Source organism: Salarias fasciatus, chromosome 20, assembly GCF_902148845.1.
Source record: "Salarias fasciatus chromosome 20, fSalaFa1.1, whole genome shotgun sequence".
In the NCBI taxonomy this organism is placed as follows: domain Eukaryota; kingdom Metazoa; phylum Chordata; class Actinopteri; order Blenniiformes; family Blenniidae; genus Salarias; species Salarias fasciatus.
Window position 1 is genome coordinate 29,388,813 of NC_043764.1, and position 25,510 is coordinate 29,414,322.

The 25,510-nt window shown below is 45.5% G+C and overlaps 3 protein-coding genes across 5 annotated transcripts in view; all 3 read right to left on the reverse strand.

Annotated features, from left to right (window-relative positions):
* Positions 1-210: 210 nt before the first annotated feature.
* On the reverse strand, positions 211-16,135 carry fam50a (family with sequence similarity 50 member A). Its single transcript, XM_030119570.1, has 13 exons — positions 15,878-16,135; positions 15,061-15,145; positions 14,878-14,977; positions 14,627-14,748; positions 14,195-14,271; positions 13,911-13,977; positions 12,644-12,705; positions 12,454-12,530; positions 12,282-12,336; positions 11,991-12,039; positions 11,756-11,826; positions 8,212-8,322; positions 211-434 (listed from the first exon to the last, which is right to left on the reverse strand). The coding sequence occupies exons 1-13, from the start codon at positions 15,986-15,988 to the stop codon at positions 426-428; spliced, it is 996 nt and encodes a 331-aa protein (XP_029975430.1). The 5' UTR covers positions 15,989-16,135; the 3' UTR covers positions 211-425.
* Positions 16,136-17,725: 1,590 nt separating this feature from the next.
* cav4b (caveolin 4b) lies at positions 17,726-19,107 on the reverse strand. Its single transcript, XM_030119389.1, has 3 exons — positions 18,868-19,107; positions 18,470-18,657; positions 17,726-17,998 (listed from the first exon to the last, which is right to left on the reverse strand). The coding sequence occupies exons 1-3, from the start codon at positions 19,105-19,107 to the stop codon at positions 17,815-17,817; spliced, it is 612 nt and encodes a 203-aa protein (XP_029975249.1). The 3' UTR covers positions 17,726-17,814.
* A 3,007-nt stretch (positions 19,108-22,114) lies between these two features.
* arhgap4b (Rho GTPase activating protein 4b) overlaps positions 22,115-25,510 on the reverse strand; it is a 33,280-nt gene continuing 29,884 nt past the window's right edge. For all 3 annotated transcript variants that reach the window (XM_030118232.1, XM_030118230.1, XM_030118231.1), the window contains one exon: positions 22,115-25,464. In XM_030118232.1, coding sequence (XP_029974092.1) covers positions 25,237-25,464 — 228 coding nt within the window. In that variant the 3' untranslated portion in view covers positions 22,115-25,236. The remainder of the gene's footprint in view (positions 25,465-25,510) is intronic.

The window sequence follows — 25,510 nt, forward strand, 5'->3', positions numbered from 1 at the left end:
GAGGCGGAGGAGGAGGAGGAGGAGGAAAGGGGAAAGCCGAGGAGGGGAGTGGTGTCTCCAGGCTACGGGTGGAGGTGCAGCGTCTTTAACAGTTGTGCTGCCGGACGGGTTCGCTGGAGAGGAGTCTCGACTCAAAGCACCCGGCAGAGGGGAATGAAACACACACTCTCTCACACACACACTCACGACCTTCCAAAGACATCGAGAGAGTCAGAGGTGAGGTGACTTTATTAAGCAGAGACTGACGGGTTCAGGAGATACGAGCTATGTACAAAGAACGACTGGTCATTTACACAGGAGGCAGAAACATCGGGCCAAACAGCGGCGATCAGAAAAAAATGAACAGAATCGCTGGTAAAATGAGATGGAAACCAACAACGCCTCGTTCGCGTCCAAGATCCCAGAGCCCGGAGATGCTGGCGTTCTCATCGGATCTGCAAAACAAACAAAAGCATCCAGTGACTCGGCAGGAACCCGTCAAGCATCTCACACGAACCGCAAATGGTCCAATTAAAGACAACATTGAGTATCATTCCGCTGCATTTGTGATTAAATAAAGTGTTGGTCCTTCATGGAAGCTGCTGTTGTCTTTGAGGCTGAAAACTCTCCGGGGCCCACAGGAAGAAACGCTCTGGAATCCCACGAGTCTGGCCAAGCATCCAAAAAAACATCCACTAATTATTTGAAACTGATCCCTCTGCTGTTGGGAAAATCAGCAACATGGAGTGAAGACTTCAGGACCGGCTGCTGCTCAAAACCTCCATGTTTGACGGAAAACTTCACGAACTCGATCTGAAGACTAAATCACAGAGGCGAGACGCTCCGGCTCGTTCTCAGCCACCGATGTAAATTATGCATCCAACCAAAAAACAGTTTCGGGGTGATGTGAGAACACAGAAGAACCCCTGAAACATTCCAGTTAGGAACCCAGACTGACGAGCTGGGAGAGGGGCTCGCTGCGAAAACACACCAACGGAGAAAATAACAACGAATCGAGGAAAACCTCAGCTGAAGAGCAGAAAAGAGCCGTTTGCTCAGAATTATCCCAGCAGGAGGTCCAAGACACACAACCAGACCAAGTCCAATCCACTGGGACAGACGCAGACTGTACAACTGCTTGGCTTTTATTTTGAAGGGGCTGATTTTTGCGTGCATTCCATGGTAGTGGACTTACAACGACCGGCTGTTACTACATACAAATTAAAGGATAGAGAAATGGATTGTTGAGTTCAAGCTCTACGTGATCATCTTCAAACAAAAGACTAAAGGAAATAAGAAAAAAAAAAAAAGGCCGATAAACTGTAGCTTATCCAAACCACCTGGAATCCTGGATTTTACTGAGCAGCCCAGTTGTCAGACATTCATGCGCACGACAGGGAGGTGTTCTGACAGTTTCACCTTGCAGTCAGACAGCTGGTTTTAATATGACAGAGATGTCAGACTTTGTAATTTTACCGCTTGTTCACCTCTGTGGGCTTTTATTTTGATGGTGCAATGGCATGGCTTTGATCTGGCAGCACCGGACCGTTGGAAGGGATAACTGCAGTCCTGCAGTGTGGCTACTGGATTCTAACAGCATTCGAGGAAAAATACACAACACAGATAAACAGTCACATGTTTTCCCTTGCTTCTCCGGCACACGAAGCAGCCACCCAGACTCTGCCTGAAAGGTAAACTCGCCCTTTGTGCGAGTCCGTTTGCCTGACAGCACACTCCACTGTGTTTTGCGCGGCTTGTCGGCCACGGCTCTGTAACATCTGGCTGGCTGTGTCATGAGATTGGGTGTTTGGGTGAGGTGAGGGGATAACTGTCCTGAATCCCTTCAGCTACAGCAAAACACGTCAAAACAGCCTCAGAGACTCCCGGGAGGCCCCTTTCTGGAAACCTTTCCGAGGTTTTCTCCAGCAGGAGCGCAAAGAGCCGCCGTCTGCAGAGAGACGCGCAGCATTAACGCGCTCTCTAATGAACTGAGATGTCTCAACATACAATTACCTGGCGCTCAATTACCAAAACACCAACAGCGCCGTTCACGCCTAAACCACAGAAACCGTTTTCTCCTCAGGCCAAAACTAATTGAGGTCTGTCGATGGGACTGTAACTCATAATCCATCGTGTCGTGCGGCAGAAAGCTGGTCGGCAGCAGCAGAGTCTTCCCACACAGGACGCCGGCGGCTGCCGGGGAGCTGTTTATGTCAACAAGAGCTGGAACGGCTCGGCCTCCCGTCTCTCAACACTGAGCCGGTTTGAGAAAGAAGAGCATTTGTGTGCCAACGTTACCAATAAAATAATAAAATAAATCAAAGAGTGGACGGTGTGTTGTTGTAGCGATGGATCTTGGGGTGTTTCCAGCAATGCTCTATAAAACTGACAGGGCGGGCTCAGACTGCAACCAGCCCTGATGGATTCAGTGTGAAGAGCCGTGCGTGCTGCACCAGACTCCAGGGAAGGTTCGCCATCCATCAATTCCCCTTTGAAGCTGACAAACTACACAAATGGTTCAGATTCGTTGCATGACTCACGTACAGATGCTACCTCTTTTATTTCCAGGGTGCAATCGCACCACCGATGTCTGTCGAGATCAAATTCAGATTTTGAGACTTCTTGTGTCAATTATTGGTCAATAAGCCTGAAACTGCAGAAGATGTGTCATTTTTATGATTTCTCACCACACACAGAGTTCAAACCGCTTTTAATCTGAAGGATCTGGTTAGTCTTTCTATTGGTACAATACCATCTGAGACAACTTCAGCAAATGAAAATGTCCACAGATTTCCTGTGTGGAACACTCAGAAAGACTACACTCCCTCTGTGAACATGAAACTGAAGACCAACAAAGGTCTAGATCCAACAAAGTGTCTTTTTAGAATGTTTAAAGGGGCTGTATCATGCTTTTTTAGCTAGTCCAAACCCTAGAAATGGCATTAACATGGTAATAGTTTATTTTTGGCGCAAAGGAAAAGTCATTTTGTGTGAAATAAAAGATTTTCTGGGGTTAATTCTGAAATCCGGAAGAGAAAACGCTCAGTTTCACTGAAAATCCCGCCTCTCCCCCTGTGGACCTTAATTGACAGCGTACTTCAACCAATCAGTGCTTCGTTAGCATCTCTAAGGGTTAGATTTAGCTCTTTAGCTCTAGCTTCTCTACACGGAAAGACACGCGAAAACGTCTTTTCCTGTCAGAAACTCACCAAGCGCAGACCCTTCAGACCCTTCAGACCCTTCAGACCCTTCAGACTCTTGCTCTTGCTTGACTGTTGCTTTCAGACGATGGTTAAAGTTTATCTCCGTAATCAGTGTGAGAAAAAAGCGGCAACGCTGATTGCCGAGGGCCTGCGGGAGGGAGGGGGGCTCAGGGGAGCCATCTTCACAGTGTGACGTGAACGTGGGAAAACAGAGCGTTTTCACGGGTGCGGGAGGGGCTGCCTCTCTGAGCAGCACAACAAGGAGGAAAGCTCAAACACACAGGCACGAAGGTAAAAAAAATGCTTTGGGGGTGTTTTGGTGAGTATATAACTATATAACAAGGTTAAAACATACAAAAAGTGAATTTTGCATGATACAGCCCCTTTAACCTGTACAAAAGTTAGCACTGGCAGTGAACCCCAAAACGGTCCAACACTGAATCTGTACATGGACATGCATGTTGGTTAACTGAACTGCCTCTCTGCCACCGGATCAGGGTGTGTGTTGGTCAGAAGGTAAAAAAAGATGGTTCACCTTCAGATTTCTTTCTGGCTCGTTGCATGAGGTGTCCTCTTAAAAAGGTTGCTTCTGTCTAAACTTGGATCTTTTGATGTTTGGCCAGAAGCTGCATTTCAAACTCTCTTTGATTTAAGGCAGAATTCATATTTAAGTCGCTGAGTCTAAAAGGCTTGAAGCACCAAATATCTGCCAGCGTGGGATCCATGTCTGCATGCCAACGAGATGCTGGTCTGGCGCGACTGTGGCGCAGCCTTTCTCTCGAGGTAATGAGAAGCAGTCAGAGACAAAAAGCAGAGTTCGGCTTAATGATGGAGCGAAATTCATTCTTTTGTTGCTGGACGTTTGGAGGCGAGCGCGAGCATCATCTGGCATCCAGGATTTGGCCAGAGTGCGAGGATCTGAAGGTGTGTCTGCCGCTTCAAGCTATTTATAAAAGCACTCTATTATCATTTCCACACCACAACACCTTGATGAAGCGCTGAGCGCTCCGTCGAAAAGAAGCATCGTTTGGTCGTATTGTGAGAACTTCACCCAGGAGTCACACGGGAAAGAACAGGAGGAGAAGGAACATGAGTAACACGAGAAGACAGACGAGAAGGGAGAATCTGAGCCGCGGATCCTGTGTTCAGACATGCAGAAGTCCTCTTCTCATTAGAGACAAAACACTTTGAAGAGGCTTTCATAACCGCTGTGTGAAAGAGAGCGTCCTGACTAGACTTTATGAGAACACATTCACGAGCTGATTGCTTTCTCCTACTGATCCAACTCCGCTGCAGGTGATCGACTCCTAATGAGAGTCTGAACTAAAACACTTCAAATGATCCAACTGAGGTTGAAAGCCACAGCCCGACAGCGTCTTCCGTTTTATGAGCTCGCCGCCTCCGAGAGCCAGAACCCCTGCAGCCTGGACGGTTTCCTCCAGGGCTCGTTTGTGGGGAATTGATCCTGAATGGATCCCCTCAGCTGCAGCGCAGCACAACAGTCCGAGAAGGTCCTGGAAGCTCCGTCCTGGGAAAGAGTTCCTGTTCAAGTGTTTCATTATCTGAGTGTGAGGCGGCGCTGTCAGCGCTGCTGCCTCGAGACGAGAACAAGAGGGCCACAAACTTAAAGTTGACACCATCTTCTCAGCACAGAATTAATTCCCTAAAATCTCTGTGGGCCCAAACTGATCAGCCAGATGACAGTAAACCCTCTCTTCATATCGCAGTAACTTAGTGGACACGGTTCAGCTTTTTATTCAACCCTTTTCTCCAGGTTTTGTTCTTTCAGTGAGTAATTACTTAAGGTTGTTGTTTGTTTCTCATTTTAAACCTGGGGCATTTCTTATTGTTATTCTGTGTGTCGCGAATATCACACTTCTAAATAAATCACTGTATTTTGATGAATTCCTTCCTGTTTCCATCTTTTTCCTTCATGTCCTGAAATCTCAGATACGCAGCAGAACACGTGAATGGATTCACGATTTAATCTTTACGTCAACACGTTTGCACCGATCAGTTTAAACATGAGTTTAAACCTTTTTGCAAAAAACAACAGCACAAATAAAACGCTGCGTCCTGAAGCGGACTCCCGTGCACACGTGGAGTTTGGAATGAGGGGATTTGGGAAAGCCGTCAGGACGGAGGCTGCAGAAGGACGGATCTCGCTCGGCAGCTTCAGGAGGTTTGTCGATTTGACAGAGAAATATGGGAATCTTGATTCGAACGTCATGTGGTCTCTCTTTCTCTATTTATAGAATGAATCATAGTTCTGATAAAACAAACACGACTTTCTTTAACAGAAACAGATGCTCAACATAACAGATTGTCAGTATATTTTACTGTGCATATTTTTTTTTTTCACTTTTAACTAGGGCTGGGTACCGTTAGATATTTTTCGGGTACAAGTACTTTCTTCTATATCTCACGTACGGTACCGGTTCCTGAACGGTACTTTTTTCGGTACCTGCCTTCACGGCGCGCAGACGCCGCCATGCCTGCATTTGCACTTCATGCCACTAGGTGCGCTGTTTGCACGTTCAACCTTATTTTAACACAGACACCACAGAGGAAGAAGGGCTGCAGGCTCTCTCCAGTGTTGCCAGATTGGGCAAGTCATTGGGCTGGGAAAAAGAGCCTGAGGCGGCATGTAAAAATTGGGCTGGTTTTAACTCCTTGGTCTGGAAAAATCAGCCTTGGGCGGGAGCCCAAGTTCCGCGACAGCGTGCGTGCATGTGAGCAGCCGTATTGGTGCACATGAGAGGGAGCAGCTGCTGGTTTTGAAATGCATTGTTTTTGTCTAATAATTGTATTGTGGCAACAGAGAGGTGTTACTTGCGTTGTTATACAGTTGTTTATCCTCGTCATGGTCACTATATGAAGGTTTGTACGCTTAGGAAGTGTTTTCTGTTGTGTGTGTAATGTTTTGGCGCTATCTCATGGGTTTGGCCGAATTGGGCTGGTTTTTATAAAAATGGGCGGGTTTTCAGCAGTGGAAACTGCCATGAGGATCTGGCAACACTGGCTCTCTCTGAGGCTCTCTCTGCATGTTGTTAGAGTGGGAGCCGGTAAGGCGTGGTAACGTGTTCAATGATGCGATGCACCGTTTTCTCAGTACAAGAGAAGAACTGAACGATTGTTTCCGCGCATCTTTATTGACCGCGCAACCACTTTAAGAACCGACACCGATACCCGTACGCACGTCTCTTGTTCGGTACCGGTATATACTGAAGTTTCTCGGTCGGTACCACTGAGGTACCGTTAAACGGTACCCAGCCCTACTTTTAACTGTCTTGAAGTTTCTATTTTTAGTTTGTCAGCACTTTCTTTATTTTTTTGATGAAGCACTTCAGCACTGCTTTTTCGACACAAACAGAACAATAAAAGAAAAAATATGTCATAACAATGGATTATTATTGAGTTTTTCAGATATCAATGTAAACATCTATCGTGTGATAATGGTAAATAATGTCACGCTTATGGCGTCAAAAGTCGTCATACAGTGCAGTGAACATTTTAAATGAAACAGCTTTAGGAGTTCTATTCCGATGGGGATCGATGCAGATTAGACGACGGTCACCACGATGCCAGACATCATAATGCAGTAAACACCACATTACCTCCACAGGTTTTTAATGAAGGACGTGTTGGTGGTGAAAGGATTTCTTGAAAGCGTGGATGAGTGATCAGCACCGCTCTGCTTCCACTGTGGTTCCAACAGGAGTCTGGACTCAACGTCTACTTCCTGTTTCTATCGGCTGCTGGCAGGAAGAAGCGTCTGGCTTCAGAGGTCAGGGCAGCGTTGAACCGGCCTCCTCCCTGATGCCGATCAGGTCTGAGCCGGCTGCTTCCGGTTTGGTGAATACAGAGAAACATTCTCACAGGAGGTGGAAAATCACCTCTTTATGGTGACTGAGAGCTGAAAGAGTTTATGATTTCTTCATTTGTCCCACATTTTATCTTCACTACAACTTTTTTCCAACGTGTTTATGTTTCCGATAACATCTTTGGACTCTTTACTTGCAGCTGGTTTGTTTGCCTGAGGCCATTATCTGCCTGCTAAGCTGTGGAACAGACTCACTGACTTGTTTTATTACCCAGCTTTCAGCTGTTGGTGAATTCGGCTAATCTTTCCAACCCGAGCCAGAGAGAAACAGCCGCAAAATTAACGCTGCGAAAACCCTGAAAACGACGAATAAAGTTTTCCTTGAAGACTTTCCTTCCCTTTGAGAAATCCTGCTGCGTGGAGCGAAGTCAGTGCGTCGCTGCAACGCCTTCGGCCCCGGGGCTGAAATCATCTGCGGCCTTATTTGGGCGCGGACGTTCTGTTGTGTGTCGCTTCGGTTCAGGTGAACGTCGCTGCTGGTATGACAGGCATGAGTGGGAGGGGCCAGTCCGCACGGCAAAACAACAACACACACCCAAAAAGAGAGGAAAGCTGCCAAATGCAACGCATCTTCACGGAAGCAGTGGAATTTCAGGTAACACTTTACTTGAAGCACCCGGTATAACACATTATAAGTAGCTATAAACACTCATACATGATCACAAAGCTTTATAACTCAATATACAGCACAGGGTTGGGGTTAGGGTTAGGTCCTGGAATTGTGATCATCTATGAATGTTTATAACTACAGCTACACATGTTATAATGGCATTATAATGCTTTATAAATGTACTAATAATGTGTTATACAGGGGGGCTTCAAGTAAAGTGTTACCGAATTTCATTTTGGAAAATGCTTTCACGTTTCTGCTGTTTCGCACAATAACTTATTGCTTTTGTTCGACTTACGGATGAAATGCGGCTCATGTGAGGATTTATGAAGCAGAACAGCTGCAGGCATCTGCTGTATATCCAGCATATGAACTGCGTCTAAGAATTTAACTACGCCCTTCAACGTAAAAGCCTTTAACTGATCTCTGATCCGTTCCAGCACCTGCTTCCCGACATCAAAAACAAAAAGCAGGATGGGGGGCTTCTCTTTGAAAGCGTTCCAGCTCCGGGGTCTGGCGGCCGAGGCGACTCTCACCGTGTATTTGTCCCACTTCTTCTCGGGGTCGTAGGGCTCCCAGCGGCTGGCGGGGAAGATGTGCTTGTTCTTCTCGTACCAGCTCCTCAGCACCACCTTACCCGCGTGAGACTAGAGGAGGGGAAGCACGACGGCGTCAGAGGACCGAACACACACACTGCTCACACACATCATGGAACAGACATTTAAATCTTTAATTGGTAACACTTTACTTGAAGCACCCCTGTATAGCACATTATAAGTACATTATAACACTGTATAACTATAGCTATAAACACTCATAAATGATCACAACGCTTTATAACATCACGACCTAACCCTAACTCTATGCTGTATAGTGGGTTATAAAGCATTGTGATAATTTATGAGTGTTTATAACTACTTATAATGTCTTATACCGGGTGCTTCAAGTAAAGTGTCACCCTTTAATTTTATGGTTGCTCATTCAGTAAACGTTCTTTTCCCTTCTCTCCTGTGACTCCACACTGTTTGAATCGATCATCAGTCACTTCTTCGCGTCAGTCAGAGTGAACACACTCGCCCCATTTCTGGACCGGAGCGGGGGCGTCTGCCTGGGGGGGCGGCTTGGATCCGGGCTCTGAGGGCCTCTCTGGCCTGCTTCTGGCATTCTCAGGGGTCAGAGGTCATATATGCATGATCACTCTCACCATCACATTTGCATGATCACGCTGATCTTTAATCACTCTTCACATACTGGGTTACCTTGTCTTCTTGTGGTGGTTAGAATAATGGTGATCTGTAGCAGACCTCTCTTGATGCACGCCCCGAGTGTACTACTAGTTACTACTAGTTACTACTAGCTATATTCTCAAAAAAAAAAAGGTTTCTGGTGTCCTTGCATTTCCTTCCTTCCCTGCACCTCCTTTTATTTTTGTGGCCTGGTCTGTTCACTACTGTGGTTCGTCAGAGGAAGAAAAAAAAAAAGTATGTATATATGTGTGTGTATGTATGTATATGTACGGTTCTGTTAGTTTATGTGTTGGTTGTCGGCTCTGTTTTGGTGTTGTCTGGATTGGGGTTTGGGATTGTTCTTGGTTGCGTGTGGTGCGTCGACAACACTGTTTTGTATTGTGAATTTGCACATAGGTTGTGTGCACCCCCCCCCCCCCCCCCCCCCCCCCCCCCCCCGGTTCTCCCTCTCTTTATCTTTCTGTCTCTCGCTCTCTGAGCGTTTCCGTCCCGGTCCTGTCCGGCAGCCATGCCGGATGCCAGCCTTAAATAAAGGCAGCAGCAGGAGGAGACTCAGTCTCGTCCTGCTGCTAACATTAAAATCTGTTCGGATAGTAAAAGGCTACAATCATACAATATTGCACGCCCCAGCTGCCGGAAAGAAAAAAAAACAAAAAAAAGAGTGAACACACTCAGCCAACAAGCCACAATAACGTCAACTAAACACGTCTTCATTCCCGTTCAGACTGTAAACGGTCCTACGGCTCATTTCTGCTCCATGTAAGCATTGAAAGCTGCAGCAGGCAGCAGAGGCCTGACGCCGGGAACGCACTGGACGCGGAAGCGTAGCGGAGGCGCCGCGCGTGTCTCCGCGCCGGCGCTTGGCTGTTCGCACTGGAGGCGCCTGCGCTCTCTGCGCTGGTCACACATCGGCTGCACTCGGCTCGCTCCGTCAGCTCTCGGTTTTCACGTTTGTTCCCTGTTCCCTCTGTCTCGCTCTGCCAGTATGGATGTGTGTGTTTTGGTGACCTGTGGAGAGACTTTTTCTCCTCCTGTCCTCTTTTTTTCTGCATCACGAGAATGTCTGTCGCTGTGTGTGTGTGTGTGTGTGTGTGTGTGTGTGTGTGTGTGTGTGTGTGTGTGTTTGGGTGCGTACGTGCGTATGTCTGTTTGTGTGTCCATCTGTCTTGTGATTAGACCCAAGTGACAAATTATAGACGGACGAGCAACACCGCCCGTAACTAATCGTCATTTAATTTGTTATATTTTGAAAATTGACCGGATTCTCTTGCCTTTTCTGTTTCCGACTTCCTGTTTGGTCCGATCTGCTTGATCCAGCTTGACATATGGCGCTCCCTGCGCTCGCGTGAAAAATAGAACGAAGCGGAGCGGGCGCGCTGCAGAGCGCGAGCCGCGGCACGCGCGGCGCTCCACTGCGCGTTCGGTGCGGCCGGTCAGATAGATTAACATGGGAGGCGATCAGAAGCGCCGTGCGCGGCGCTACCGTGCACGGCGCTTCCGCGTCCAGTGCGTTCGGGCCGTGAGACGCTGGCCACTGCTGCAGCTTCAACACACACTCATCAGCTCTGCTTCTACAGCGTCTGGAGTCAAGGTGTGTTCAGGCTTCACTGAGGATCCCGAAGCCGTCCACCGTCTGACACCAGGCCTTCAGTGTGATGACAGTGTTTCCCTGTTATTTACACACTGCATTAATAGTGTGTGTGTGTGTGTGTGTGTGTGTGTGTGTGTGTGTGTGTGTGTGTGTGTGTGTTCTCGTATTTCTATCCTTGTTGGGGCCAAATGTCCCCACAAGGATAGCAAAACGTGGAACGACGTGCCTTGTGGGGACCTTTTTCCGGTCCTAAGTAGGAGAAACAGTGTTTTCTTGACCATGTTGTTGTTACTGAAAAAAGTAAAAGTGCAAAAACATTTCTTTAGGGTTAGGCTTTGTTGTGGTGTGGGTTAGGGTTAGGGTAAGGGTCAGGGTTAGGGGCTAGACATGAATGGGAGTCAATGGACGGTCCCCACAAGGATAGAAATACAAGACTGTGTGTGTGTGTGTGTGTGTGTGTGTGTGTGTGTGAGTGTGTGGCTAAAGAGGCTTAAGTTGGCTTTGTTGGTTTTAGATGTTTGCGGAAGTCTATAATCCTGTTTAAAAGACAGCAGCAGGAGGTGTGTGTGTGTTCAGCAGGAGGCAGCTGGATGCACTGTATTTCACAATAGCTATAATTAAGAATAGAAAAGAACAAAGGCAGAGAAATCATTTCCCCGCTGGGATTTTAAAACATCATAAAGAAAGAGAATCAGTGCCGTGTGGATCTCTGAGACTCCGGACTGCAGCGCTGAGTTCCATGTCCCGGAGGTTAGTTTGTCTTTAGTATCAGTAAACGTGTGAATTTGGAAAATGTTAATGTTTAACGCACTTCTTATAAAACCTACAAACTTAAACTTTTACACGATGCTTTTAAACTGAAGATATTGCCCACTGTGCCAAAAAAGGGACGAGTAAAAACAGTTTCACCGGAAATGTGAGGATGAAAAGAACAAAGACTGAGTGATTCCTGCTGTGGTGGATTATGAAAGCAGGAGGTGGGAGATGTGGAGATAAGAGAGGAAGCTCCGAGGCGTTGGCACTGAGAGCGACCCGACAGGTCGGCTCGGAGCGAGCGCTGCAGGTGTGACGGAAACCGCTGGAATGACGGTACGAATGAAAACCATCAAAGCAAAAGGTTTTTCTTTGTTTGCCATGAAGGAAATGAAACCCGGCGTCTGCAGCGAGTCCACCGCCGTCTGCGTGAGAACCACGGCCTTCCAGCCACGTTTAAACAACTCTGCCCAGCTTCGCTCGGCTCACCTCGTCCTTCTCCACCGTGGCGTCGTTCACCAGCCGGATGTCGTCGTGGACGTCGAAGCTGAACAGAGGCCCTGTGGGGGAAAGAGAAAGAGACGCCGATTGTTGGATGAAGCTAGAATTCACAGGTGCTTCTTATTAACCGTGTCACGAACACGAAAACCCAGTAAACAGCCTCCAGAACCAGTTTACGATACCTCACACACGAAACCGATGGAAACTGCAGCTGCTTACTCACCAGATTTGCCTCTGGCTTTGGTGACGATGAAATCATAAAAACTGTGGTGCTGAAAGAAACAAACAGAGAAATTCATGAACACCAAACCAATTTATGAAAACCAAACCAGACCGCGGCATGGCGTGGGGCTGCTCGTTAGTGGAGGCTTTGCAGCCCAGTTATTTTTCCGAGTGTGGACATAAGAGGCGCTGAGAGGCCGTGGCTGGATGTGCCTCGTTTCACGCTGCAGGATCTGCTGAAAGTCTCTCGACGGACTGAAACAAAGGCAGGAAGCGGCGCGGCGGCACTCACGTGTGGGATGATCAGATCTTCTTTGATGTACATGAGCTGCTCCACTCCTGCAGACCTGCGGCAGCACGGACCAGCGGACAAGTCACTCTAAACAGCAGGTCCACTCAGAGTCCAGCGCTTCAGCGCCACCTGGTGGCTGCATGACGCACAAGAGGCACATCAATGAACTCACCTGAGCTCACTGAAGTCCTTCCTGAGGACCTCCAGGGCCTTCTGCAGGAAGTTCTGGATGGTGTTACCCTTCTTCATCTGCAGGAAAAAAAAAAAGAAAAAACACACACACACACACACACACACGGCTCAAACATGCAGCAAACGGTGATGAACGATGCTGTTCCACCTTGCGCCGCTTCACGGTTTACCTTGACAGTTTTACGATGTCCAGAACCGTCCCAGTAGCTGAAGGTGATCTCGATCTCCTCACCTAAAAAGACAGAATGACTGAATGAAACACGCCGTCTGCTCTCACTCAAACGTACCACTACAGGTATTTACAGGTAAGGAATGATGCAGTAAAGATGGGAGAGAGAGGCTAATATTGTAATAACAGCGGATTAATGGGAAGAGATTAACGAACAACAGTGGAAAGCAGATTGTTTTGGGTGGAAGAACATCACTAGAGATTTCAGAACAGCAGCACAGTCGAGTGCTGGAGGCAGCGTGGAGCTGAGGGAGCTGGACATGTCCGCTGGGTCTGGAGTCGTCCCTCCACTGCCCGGTATTGACAGGAGCTTAAGAGGGTCATAGGTAAAGTGTTAAAGGTCAATCTTCCACTCGCGTTTGAGATTTTATATTTGGGAAAATTGGAAATGGCTCCGTCTGGATTTGGGGACTGATACATCTTTAGAATAAAGCTGAATGCAGCCCAAAAAAAAACAAATTACCAGGAAATGTCTGAAGACAGAGGAGCCTGAGAAGACTGGGTTGACGTCGTACATGATGGAAAAAATAACTTTCTCTGTGAGACTGGAGGAGGATAAATTTAACAGAAACTGGAAAAATTGGATAGGATATATAAAATCAATTCGGTCAGACTTCATCTGACATCGGTATCTGTGAAAACCCCCCAGTTCAGAGCTACAGCAGGTCAGTGTTTTTATTTAGTTTATTCTATTCACTGCACTGGTAACAGAGTTTGGTTTGTTGTTGTTAAAATCTCTGGCAGGATAGTTTGCAAACATTTTAATCAAAACACAGCTCTGGATATTTTCTGTTTTGTTGGAGTAAGGGTACGGAGGATGGAAAAAAGAGTTGAAATAAATAATGTGGTTTATAAACAAACATACACAAGCTGTTGCTGTGAGCCTAGCTATTTGACATTGGTTAATTTGTTTAAGATTTTTTTTTGTTAAAATGTGGGGGTGATATGTTTTTGTGGACGAACACAGAAGTGGAATATGAGTCGTTCATTGTTAGTATTATTGTTAATCACCTTGTAGTAAAGTGGAGAGACTAGAGAAACATGAAGACTAATGTTTTGTTAGAGACATGTCCTGGTTTTGTTCTGTTTATATAATATAGCTTGTTAAATTAACTGTTCATATATATTTTTTAATTAAAACTTTTAGAGGATGGCCGAGCCTTGAAAGTGGAACACTGTGTGTTTGGTTGCGTTCTTGTTTCACTCACTCTTGATCTTCTCCTGCTTGAGCTCCCACTCCTGCCGGAGCTCCTCCCTCATGCGGTTCTCCTCCTCCTGAGGAGACGCAGACAGCATCAGCGTTACTGTTACAGTTAACCTCCGACCCGGCTTCACTCGGCGGGGTGAGACGGGTGTGACGGCAGGACAGCCCGACTGTGACGCTGTAGCACGGTGTGTTGAGTGAAACGACATTTATAACCTGGGCGATCCCTGTGGCTCCGCAAACCATCAGAGAATGTCGTCTGACACTGAAAACAGAAAAGTATCTCACCTCTCGGTCTCGATCGGGAAGGAAACTCGTGTCCACGAAAGGATTCTTCCCTAGTCTTTTCTTTTTAACAGAAGAATCTAAGAGACCGAGACAAAAAAGCATGCGCCGTTTGTCCAGAGGTAAAAAAAAAAATTCAAATAACACTGTAAATTAGAGGGAATTTATTTTGACACATTAGCTTTTAATTTGAAATGGATTCAGGAAGCTGCAGCATTTCCTAAATATCTGGTTTGATTCATGTCAAACAGTGAAGCCTCTCCATGTTTTCATCTAATCACTCCAATGGAAATGTTTTAAAGCGACATTAAATCTTAAATCGAGCCCAAAGACGCTCAGTGCTGCTCACATCTTAGGTCAACGACTTTACCATTAACGTCAAGCACAACACACAGAAATGTGGAAGTATGTCCACTGACACACTCCAATACTCACAGTCCTGCTCTTCCTCCTCGTTCTCCTCCTCCTCCTCGTCCTCTTCAGTATTGAAGGACAAGCAGGCGATTTTTCTCTTCTGTTCCTCCTTTCTCTTCTTCTCTTTCTGCTTCTCGAGCTTACTGCAAAGAGAGCAGAAGCTCATTTTAACACTGTACCTTGTTAAAATAAAAACAAATACTCAAAAAATGTGTTCTAACAAAATAATGAATTCTATGGAACAGGTAAGTAAAACAGTAATGATCACTGACAGCTGGAGCTCCTTGGACTGCTCCTTCTTGGCCAGCTGCTTCTCCCTCTCCTTCACCAGCGCCTCCTGCTTGGCCTTCATGTCGTTCAGAGTCACCAGACCTAGCAGAGACAGATTCCCCACACATGAGAGCCACGAAGACCCTGAGGCCCTCTGGTTTCACTTCAGTCTCTCAGACACTGACCCACGGTGCTGGACTTCAGCTCTGCCTCCACAGCGTCGTAGTGAGCCGAGAACTTCTTGTCAATGTTGGACTTGACCATGTTGTCCTGCGGAAGGAAACGAGTAAAGATGAGTGCTTGATTTTAAAAATGAATGCTGTTATGAATGAATTAGGATTCCAAGCAAACCAGCGACTAGCATAACTATTATGTTGCTGCTCATGATGAAAGACATTCGTGAAGTTACTCCTGTCTGTGCCAGTTTGTTTACATTTATGAAACAGTAACAGGTCCATTAAGAGGCTGTGAAGAGGCTTTATACAGCTTTTTTTAATTCAAGCACAGATTTATACATACGTATAAGTAACATGTCTAAATTTTGATCTCTTTTAAAGCAAACAAGTGTCAAAATTATTCAAGATTTCTTAACATTTATGCTTCTGGGTTCTGCCATGAACCTCAGATCATCTATGGACAACATACATGAAAAAATGTGTACTGTCAAATAATGTCACACTAAAGTAGTTATTGACACATCTGCAGCTTAATCATGATTTATTGAGATTTTTTCTATCATGAAAATCCCCTTAGCTCTGTATTTAAATAGCCAAAATGCACAGTGTGTGAAAACAATTGTAGTTGGGTGTTTGTGGTCGATGTGCGGCACGAGGTGATATCGCGATAACGATGTGCCGAGAGGTCACCAGGCAGCTCGGAAACCAGCGGATCCGAAACACCGCAGCCCCTGCACTGACGCCGAGTTTCTAGGGCAGGGACCGGCATTTCACCGAGACACGGAGGCTAACGTGAGATAGGAACAGGTTTTGAATCGTTCCACACCTCTGCGATCTTCTGTTTGAGCTGCTCGAGCTGCTCTCGCTCCTTCTCTCGCTTCTTCATCAGCTGCATGGCCCTGCCCGCCTCGCTGGCGGCGCCTTTGTACTGCGCCATCTTCACTCCCGGCTCCTCTCCGCCTGCTCAGAAGAACTGTTCACAAAGCAACTCCCGAGGAAACAAACTTAAATTTGGAATATTCTCCAACTCGCAGGACGCCTGCTCCCTCCAGATCACAACAAGAGCAAGGTGCATGCTGGGTAGTGGTAGCGTCACAAGTATGCTGCCTTCATGATCGTCAAAAAACCTCGGAATTATTGAACACGTTGAAGACCGCTCATATTTAAAACTATATTGCAAATTCTAAATATTAAATAAAAGACGGTTAAAATGACGATTTTTTTTAAGATTCTGATGAATCTAGAAGGATGTAACTGATGAAGAAATGAAATTTTGTCCAAATTGTTAAAAAAAAAATATGTCAGAAAAAAATTAAAGTTGGTACGTGTCTTGAATATTTTTTGTGGTTCAGTGAATTTTATTGTTGTGTAATTGTTTTTATTGTTTTCATGATATAATACATTCGCAATTGTTGGTGGTATTACACAAAACAAAAACAGATTTTCAGAGGTTTTTAACATGTGACAAACAGGACATGTATAAAAATAAAGCATAATAATAATAATAATAATAAGAAGAAGAAGAAGAAGAAGAAGAAGAAGAAACAAACCACAGTGACAGATCAGCTCAAGGTCAGCCTCCAGACAATAGACTGAGGAAAGGTTGAAACATCTTTAAAAAGATTTCCTCTTTATAAGACATGCTGTACCTGATTTTCTCCAGATGCAATAATCTCTCCAGCTTCCTCAGCCATATTTTGAATATAGGGGTCCTTACAAATTTTTGACATTGTAAAATTATTTTTCTGGCTAATAATGTTGAGAGTGATATAGCCCCAGCCTCAGACAGATTTATCACTCCATCTCAATTGGCCACGCCAAACAAGGTGAGTGGAGCTGGATTACATGGATGACACAACTTAGTACAACTTTAGCACTTTGTTTTGAAGTGCAAGCCATTTTCATTTAGTAAAAATAACTTGAATCCTACTAATAGAGAGACTTTAGGTAAAATGTGAAAGAAAAATGTGCAAAGCCAGTGGCGTATTGGGTAACCACAGTGAGAAGTTTATGGGTTTGAGTTCCTACAGTGATTTACTGTATGAGGTTTGTATGCTCTCTGTGAGCCTAAGTTTGTTTTCTCTGGTTTCTTCCAACAGTGCAGCACAAAAACAATTGCTTGAAGCACAGTCTTGACCATAAATTGCTCAATGGTGTGATTGTGTGGTGGTGTACCCTGTGATGGATGGGCAACCTGTCCAGACTGTAACCTGCCTTCAACATATGCATTTCCTGAAAACTGATGCAAAGACAGTACAACAAATACTGAAACACTGCAAAGCCATTCTGAGGTTGAGTTACCTGCAAAGAAAGTTTCCACATTGCATGAGGTTACTTTGGACGTAAAGAGGTCAGAACTGGGTTTAAAACAAGCTTCAACAGGTTGAGTGATGAAGGTAAAAACAAAGAGGAGAAAGGTTGAAACAAGACAAGGTAAGATAAACAAAAATAAAGGCTCATGAACTGAAACTCTGGCTTTAAAATAGAAATGTAAAGTAGAAACTGCAGCATTTCTCAACATGTGGCAGCTCAGACAAAGGTAAATGTTTTCTTTCTTTATTGATCGCTTCCTACTGTTAGTCACAGATTCATGATCATTTTAATACCAAAAGCACACATATATTTTACAAGTAAAAAATCACATAATGTTACCAGCTCGCACAATTATGCCAATTATAAAACAGAAAATACAAAAGAGACGACGAACGTTGTCTTTCATTCATTCACTCGTCCAGTCCCTGGAGCTGTCGGTGCGGATCCCATTCACACCACGTTTTTATCTCTCATTTGCTGCCAGTCCTTGTTGGAGAGCGAGATCGCAATCTGACTGCAGCAGAGAGCGAGAGACGTGCAGAAGGGAGAGATGAAGACGTTGACTGTGCAGATGCACAAAGACCGAAGGCAGGGAAGGAAGGTGTTGCTCAGCTGGATGCAGGGAGCCAGGAACCTAAAGGAAGGAGGGACGCAGACCGGGTCAGACTGAGGCGGGCCTAGTTACTTTTGCATTCAAGAAAATCCCCAAAAAAAAGTCTATTCTGTGACCCTCGCACAGGTTCTACCCTCAAAATGACCACGGCACGGTTCGTTCCTGTGCTGCAGTGCCTGCTGGTTGGCATCTGTACGGCTGCTAAAGAGCAGAACCCGCAGGATGAGGGGAACTTCCCAGTGATACATGAGACAGCAGCCGCATGGGGGTCAGCGAGAGGATGAGAAGACCACATCAATACTGCACATTTCAGTGCTGAATTATATTAGATATTGAATTTTTTAACTTCTATTTAATCTTCTGGCCCTATTTTTCTTGTCTGTGCTCTCTTTTTCTTATTTTGAGTGATATATACAGTATATGTATATAAAATTCACTCCTAGAGGGTTGCAGAGCCCCACATTAGCTTTTTTTTTTCTTTCAGAAGCGTACCAGACGTGCAGGCAGGCCAGAACAGCCAGGAAAACGCCACACATCAGAGCGAAAGGCACGGCGAACAGCAGCGAGAGGCAGCGGTACGTCCAGACTCGAGTCCTCTCGAAGCCCACCACGCTGTAAAGCCACACCGTGTTGAAGCTGTGGGGGGAGGCTGGCTCCGCCAGGACATCACTGACCTCCACCTGCAGACCAGGAAGGAGGAAAACATCCTGAAGGTTCCACTGTTACAGCAGGCCGGGGTTAAAGAGCCAGAACCCCTCACGGATCATGAGGGGCTTAGTTTATTCTTTAAAAACGGACTTCAAAATAAAGCGTTGGACAGTGCCCCATCTTTACAAAGCAATATCATGGAAATAACATGATTTAAAATTAAAGGCTTAATCTCAGCTGACCTTGAGGTGGCGATTGATGCCATTGGGGTCTCTGCTGACAGGCTGGGTGGGTGTGGGCGTGGGAGGGGCCGGCGGCGGCGGCGCCGGGGGCGTCGGGGCCTTGGGAGCTGGCGTCGGAGCTTTGGAGGCGAACTCTGGGGGAGGAGGAGGAGTGGTCATCTGCTCCTCCACCGCTCCGTCGTCGTCGTCGCTGTCGTCGATCTTACACTCCACCAGGCAGTCGTCGCTCACCATCATCATGCTGACTGAAGGGAAACACTTCCAGGAGAAACACACACACACACACACACCAGCACCGTTCCAACACACGGTTTCACACTGCATGGCAGATCTGTAACCATGGAACACACAAGGTCTTGTTTCCTTTTGGAATATCTAGAGAGCCTCTCAGCACTGTGAGACATCAGGACGTATGGATCAGTGTTTCTGATATTATGGTTCCAGTGGTTGTCAGAAAAACCTCCTCATGAGGTTTACAATCGTTTTCTCCTGCCTTATTTGAAAAATACCACACTGAACCATAATTAGCCTACTGCGTTTCCCGGGTGAGAGTTGCAATAAAGTCTTTTTTCTCTACTTTCTTTTAAAACGTGATACCAGAATAAAACTGTATTTAAGAATGAAGTCAGAATGTGACTTCACACTCCTCCTGTTGCTCCACTCCCTCCCTTTCCAGGTCCAGCATGCAGCATCCGAGAGATGAACTGTGTTCAGCCTGACTGCTGAGCCCGTGCAGCGGTTTCCACAACACAGATAAAGAGTGCCTTTCGAAGGCACCAGAAATGGTCAAATCTGAAAGTGTCAGACGGCTTTCTGTGAAGAAATGCCATGGCGAAGTGGCAGCACGTCTTCCTGTGCAGTCATCTCCTGGGTGCTAAAGCCAGGCTGTGATTTGTGAAGTGCCTGATTCACACACATTTGTGACGCTTTAACTTTATCTCTGTCCTTAGAAAAAGAGGCGAAAATGATTTGTGCAACACCGGATTTCTGCTTTTACTTACATTGTAAATCACGTGGGACCTTTTTTAAAAGCAGTGCTGAAGCAGTGCGCCCCTGCAGAGGCAGACGGCATGCAGGGGAAGAGCGAGCTGAGCCTGGAGCATTAGCACCTGTTCTGAAGCCTCCCCCTCCCCGAAAAAAGAAGGCATAGCAAAATCTGTAAATAGCAGCTGGTAATTTTAAGATGGCATATTTAAAATAAAACACACTCAGAGAGACTCGGTTCTGGAGCAGCGGTCCCAGTCTAATCCAACCACATGTTCCATTCAGTCAACAATGTGGTTCCATTATGGATCAGCGCTGTATTTACAGCAGTTTGATCGCTCTTGTGTGGATTCCACTTAGCCCATTTCAGCAGTGCACCACCAAGAGCTATAAAGTGAAGAAATGCATGCTGGGGAATCAGCCGCAGAAGATCCAGAGCAGCTTCTGCAACAAAACTGTGATGAGCAACTTACCTTTATTCAGGTAAAACTGATCCTGGTCCTTAATCAGGAGTGAGAGGAAACCCTGCGGAGTGCTAATCTATAATGTCAGCGAGATCAGGTCAGCAGTCTCATCTCACACACAGACTCACAGATTCAACAGTGCTAATGTGGTGCAGTGCCTCTTATTCCGTGTGTGTGTCTGAGTATGTGTGTGTTGCTTGTCTGTGTAAAGAGGTTTATTTTAAGAGGAGGAGTGGATGGTGTAAAAGCTCACGTTACAGCCCTGCGGTACAGTCTCCACGCAGAGACAATGACACTCAAGCACATGCTGATAATGTGGAAATCCGCATTAATGGCCTTAGACAGGAGTGTTTAACACAGCGACGAGCCAGGGTTCTGTTCACTGTGAAGCTGGAGTGGAGGTCAGGGGATTTTAACTACTAGTTCCACTGCGCTGGTCATTGAAAATCAGAATGTAACAAAAACTAACACGAAGGGCATATAAGATGAGGAATATAAACTTTTTATTTTTGAGAATTAGATTGAAGAATCAATGGTTGTTCAGAATAGTTCAGGATGACGGGGGTTAATTGGCAGGAAGTCATTGAACGTGGAGCTATATATAATGGAGACTTTTAGAGAGGCAGAGCAGTGAAGATGAAGAAGATTACCACGTTATTAGACTGCAAAGGCAAGCAGTTCCACAGAGCAGAATTCAGAGCAGAGCTGCTAATCTAATCTGCTCATTGATCTCATTCTGAAGGCTCTTCCTCCTCCGTATCGGCTGAGTGAGAGATCAGAGAGGGCTTCTCCTTCGAGGGAATCAGAGGATCAGCTCCAGGAAAAAGAAGACGCACAGCATGAGTTATTACACATCTGTGAAGGCTTGATTAGTAGTATTCGATACTCACTCATTCTGAAGCAATGTGGACAGTCTTCTTTTTCAGGGGAAGTCAGATTGTTTCAGGATTTTACAGTAAATAAATGATGAGACCTAAAGGCCTCAGAATGCTTCCCCGTCGCCGCGACGTCGTTCCTACGCCGGAAAACCTACACCGTTCTGCGTCAAGGGAACGACCTCCTCTGCAATTTCACCGCCGAGCTGCTAGGCTAGGCAGTCACAATAACAATGTGGCTTCCGTAGCTCCGGCTTTACCTAGACATAGATCTATAGACACAGATATCTAGACACCCGTGCATTACCGAACATATATCTGCATATATGACATATCTGGCAACACCGGGCTGTCGTGGAGGAGAGGCGTGAGCGGACCCTGATGAAATGTTGGTGAAACTAATGAGTTTTTGGACGATTAAAGCCGTTTTAGGAGCGGCTATACACATAGCCCCGTCTGCTAACAGTACAGGGATGTGCGCCGCTCAATTTTGGATCTAAATTTCTCCCGAAGCACTTTTCGGATCAGAAAAGCATTCCGTGTGAGTTCTACTTTATTCTATAAACAATGCGAAAGCGGACCAATCACAGCCCTCGACGTTCACGTCACCACGCTTCGCCTCGATGCCAAGTCACGATTTTTGGGAGGTGCGCGTCAAGCCCTAGCGTAGCCCGACGTAGGGCTACGGCGTAGACGTCGTAGGAGCGACGTCGCGGCGACGGGGAAGCACACTGAGGCCTTAACAGTGAGCTTGAAGTCATTACACATAATGTGCAACTGTGTTAACTGTTACATTTCAATACATTTCTTTAAAGAAATCAGCGTTTATGCAGAAGCTGGTCCTGTAATGGTTGCAGGAAAACCGTCATTTATGCCTTTTTTCATTCTCCACTTTGTCATCTTTATTGTATTCATATTTTTTTAAACCACATATACAGCTGGACACAGTAAATTTAGTGACATCTTCATACAAGTGATCCAAAATAACAGGATGTTTCAATCGTAGAAGCAGAATCCATTGAAAAATAAGCCAAACTCAAGTAAACCCATGTGCCTATGACACTAAAACTGAGGGGGGAGGGGGGGCACTCAATGTGAGAATACTTCCAATGCTTTTGGAATCAAAGTAATTGTGGAAATCCTGAAACCCGTGTTTAAACGGGGCCTGTGTGCCTGCATGTGTGTGTGTGTGTGTGTGTGGGGAGGGGGGGGGCTCGCGCTAAAATGCAGCGTAGCGTGGATGGATGAGACAGGCGTTTCAATGGTGGCTCGGAAACGTCGCGTTCACAGTTTAAACAGAGGAAGTCGGCGGCGGCTCCTCCCTGACCTGGGGGATGGATTTGGCTCTTGAGGCTTGGGCACAGTTTCCAGTTGAAGAGTTAAGTCAACCAAAGACCTGAGAGAGACTCTTTACTCGTTCCTTTGCAGCCAAACCTGAGTTAGCCCGTCTGTAACTCTGCAAAAGCCCTGAGTTCTGGCCCGTGGGTCAGGCCTTGTATCACATATGAAGGGGAGTGTGTTTCTACGTTTCTTCTGTTTGTGTGTGTGTGTGTGTGTGTGTGTGTGTGTGTGTTTGTGTGTGTGTGTGTGTGTTCAAACACTGGATGCTGCTACGCAAGAAAATGAAAATCAATAACTTTTTACCTCGTCGCTAACGGTTTTTCTACTTGTCATACACAGACCCTCAAAGTGTTCAATGTAAAAATGATTCAAATGAAGCAGAAATCCTGTGAAAAGTATCAAAACTCAATGATGTTATTGGATCTAAATTCTATAACAATCCCTTTAAAGGTACAGGTCTGTAATATTTCAGTCAAAAATGAGCCTAAAAGCAATCTGAATGCTGTAACAAGCTAACCATTAGCCACAGATCAGTGTTGTAATAACACTTTGTGCCACAAGGTGGTTTAATGAGTCACTGTACCACATTCTTGCTTTGTCCAAGAAAAGAAGACGAGAAACAAACAATTAAGAACAGGCAATTCCGTGAGTACCGAAGTTCTTGGCAACGATTATCAGCAAACTGATTAAACTATGAGAAACTCACTGCCACTCAGTCGACATAATCCTAACCATCCATTCACAAAACGGAATCAATTCATCTGGAAATCAGGAATGAAAATAAACAGACCGCTACTCTTCTCTTCTGCTTTGGCCCAAAACAGCAGGGAAATCTAGTCGTCCCGGCCCGGCGGACGAATAATGGATCTTTTCAATGATCCAGTGGTTAAAAAGTGACTGAGGCATCACTTAAATCTCACATGTTGTACCTTGAAAGTAGATCGTTTTTGCTTTTGACTTTATTTCTAAAATGGCTCCGTCAGGCATGCCTCAAAAGTAGCAGCCTGAACCATTTCAGATAGAGATTTAAAGGTACTCTTCAGAGGTACAAGCTCACTTTAGGGAAGCGCTCAGCTGTGCAAGAACATCTGAAGAGCTAACAGTGTCTCTGGGCTCGTTATTCCCAATTCAAAATGAAATTTCTATCTCTAAAAATCCCACTGGTAGCCCTCATTTGATCCCAACATAGTCAGACAACAGGAGACTCAAGCCATGAAATGTTCCAAAAAGTTCCCATTGTGCTCTAAAAACATAAATCATGATTTAATTTTTGAAAAAAAAAGTCACACTGAGTACAGCCATAGTAAAAAGTAAAGTATCCTTAACTTTAGTTCTGGTTAAAATCCCTAGAATCAAGGCAACTGGAACAGGCTATCAGTAAAGCCCCATTAACTATGCCAACAATCAAGTGTGTTGTTCTTTAAATGATCAAAATTACACAATAATTAATTCACACTTTCATTTCAATGTATTTTTTATAAATTTAGCCAACACCATGCCAGTTTTCAGCCTTTCAGAGTTAGAGATAAACAACAGGTGTCAAATTCAGCCATTCACAATAACCACAAGTACCCGAAAACTAACAGCTTTTGGTTTCCATTGAGCTTAGCAAGGCTACTAACCTAGCAAGCTACTGTAGGAGTCGGGATAATTAGCTTGCTTAAATTACGTAGCATTAACGTGTTAAAAAAGAAATAGCATTTATTTGAAACCAAGAAGTTCTCTCTCAAACCAAAAGCTAACACTGCTCGGAGGCAAAATCCTGATGTAATGCTGTTCTGGTTTGTCTGCTGGTTCGTTAGCATCTGGAAGCTTAAAGGAGTCAGTAGAGTGGATTAAGTCAGTTCCTACACACACACACAGACATGAGGCAAAACGGAAGCTGTACGTCGACCTCTTGCAGCCATATTAATGATAGGAGCGATGTTGAACTATTAAAAAGAAAAAGCTAAAACTGAAATCTTAAACCCTTTCCAAAACATAAGCAAAACGTTTTGTGCTTGATCTTAACCCAAAAGACGTTAAAAGCTGAAGAAAATCCAGATCATCCTGGGAACATTTGTCTCCCGTTATTCCACAAACTGCTGGTTCTTTCAGATATTTTACACAGTCTTCATTCGCATCCTTATTTTTGTACCATTTTTCTTGAAATAATGAACACTTTGGGGCCCGTAGTCCTAGAACACGCCTCTGAAATGATTATGGAAAGCTTCAACCTATTGAGTCTTTCCACGTGAAACAAGCACAAAGAGAGAAAGATGAGAAGGCACTCCTAGACACAGGTCCAAGATCAGTTAACTTTTTCCAATAAAGCAAACACTACAAAGGTGAGCTGATCTCAGACCTGCCACTAGGGGGCAGCTTAAGTCTTTTGCTGTTGATGTACAGTATAAGCATCATGGCAACCACTTTAAAATTCAGTCTGGTGATAAATCTCTGGCGAAGTCACATCCCTGATTCTCCCCAAAAAATTATATATATATTAAAAAAAGGCTGGAAAAAATGAAAAAAAAAAAATTAATAGAAAATTAGGGCTGGAAAACAGACACACTGGACGGACAGTAACACGGCACCAAGACTAGTGGCACTATGAGATGGCAGAGACACAATTATCATACACGTGTCAGAAAAATAATCCCAAGATCTTCACCAAATGCTTGACGGGCATCAGCGTCAGTAATCCTCAGACAACCGACGGGAGATTCTCAGTCCACCGGCCGGAAAAGGGCCCGTCCTCGGAGGCCGAATCCCACTTTTTTGGCAGCCGGAGCAGCTTGGGGGAGGGACGAAGAGGAAGAGGAGGAGGACGATGAAGAAGCAGAATGGGCTGGGGCGGCGTGGGCGGTGTGGGCGGCGAGGGCGGACGGCTGCACCGGGGGCTGGCGTGACAGGAGCTCCTTGAACACAGAGTTCATCTGACGGCTGATCATCTCCTGAGGGAGGAGCGGGAGGATTAACGGTGAAACTCATCCTCACATG

What these genes read in the sequence shown, in the direction of transcription:
- cav4b (XM_030119389.1), bottom strand. Translation starts at nt 19,107, where the DNA reads ATGATGATGGTGAGCGACGACTGCCTGGTGGAGTGTAAGATCGACGAC. An exon ending in GCATCAATCGCCACCTCAAG is followed by an intron (nt 18,658 to 18,867) that starts GTCAGCTGAGAT and finishes CCTGGTCTGCAG; the next exon opens with GTGGAGGTCAGTGATGTCCT. An exon ending in CTGGCCTGCCTGCACGTCTG is followed by an intron (nt 17,999 to 18,469) that starts GTACGCTTCTGA and finishes TCCTTCCTTTAG; the next exon opens with GTTCCTGGCTCCCTGCATCC.
- fam50a (XM_030119570.1), bottom strand. Translation starts at nt 15,988, where the DNA reads ATGGCGCAGTACAAAGGCGCCGCCAGCGAGGCGGGCAGGGCCATGCAG. An exon ending in CAGTCCAAGGAGCTCCAGCT is followed by an intron (nt 14,749 to 14,877) that starts GTCAGTGATCAT and finishes CTCTCTTTGCAG; the next exon opens with TAAGCTCGAGAAGCAGAAAG. An exon ending in TTCCCGATCGAGACCGAGAG is followed by an intron (nt 13,978 to 14,194) that starts GTGAGATACTTT and finishes GCGTCTCCTCAG; the next exon opens with GAGGAGGAGAACCGCATGAG.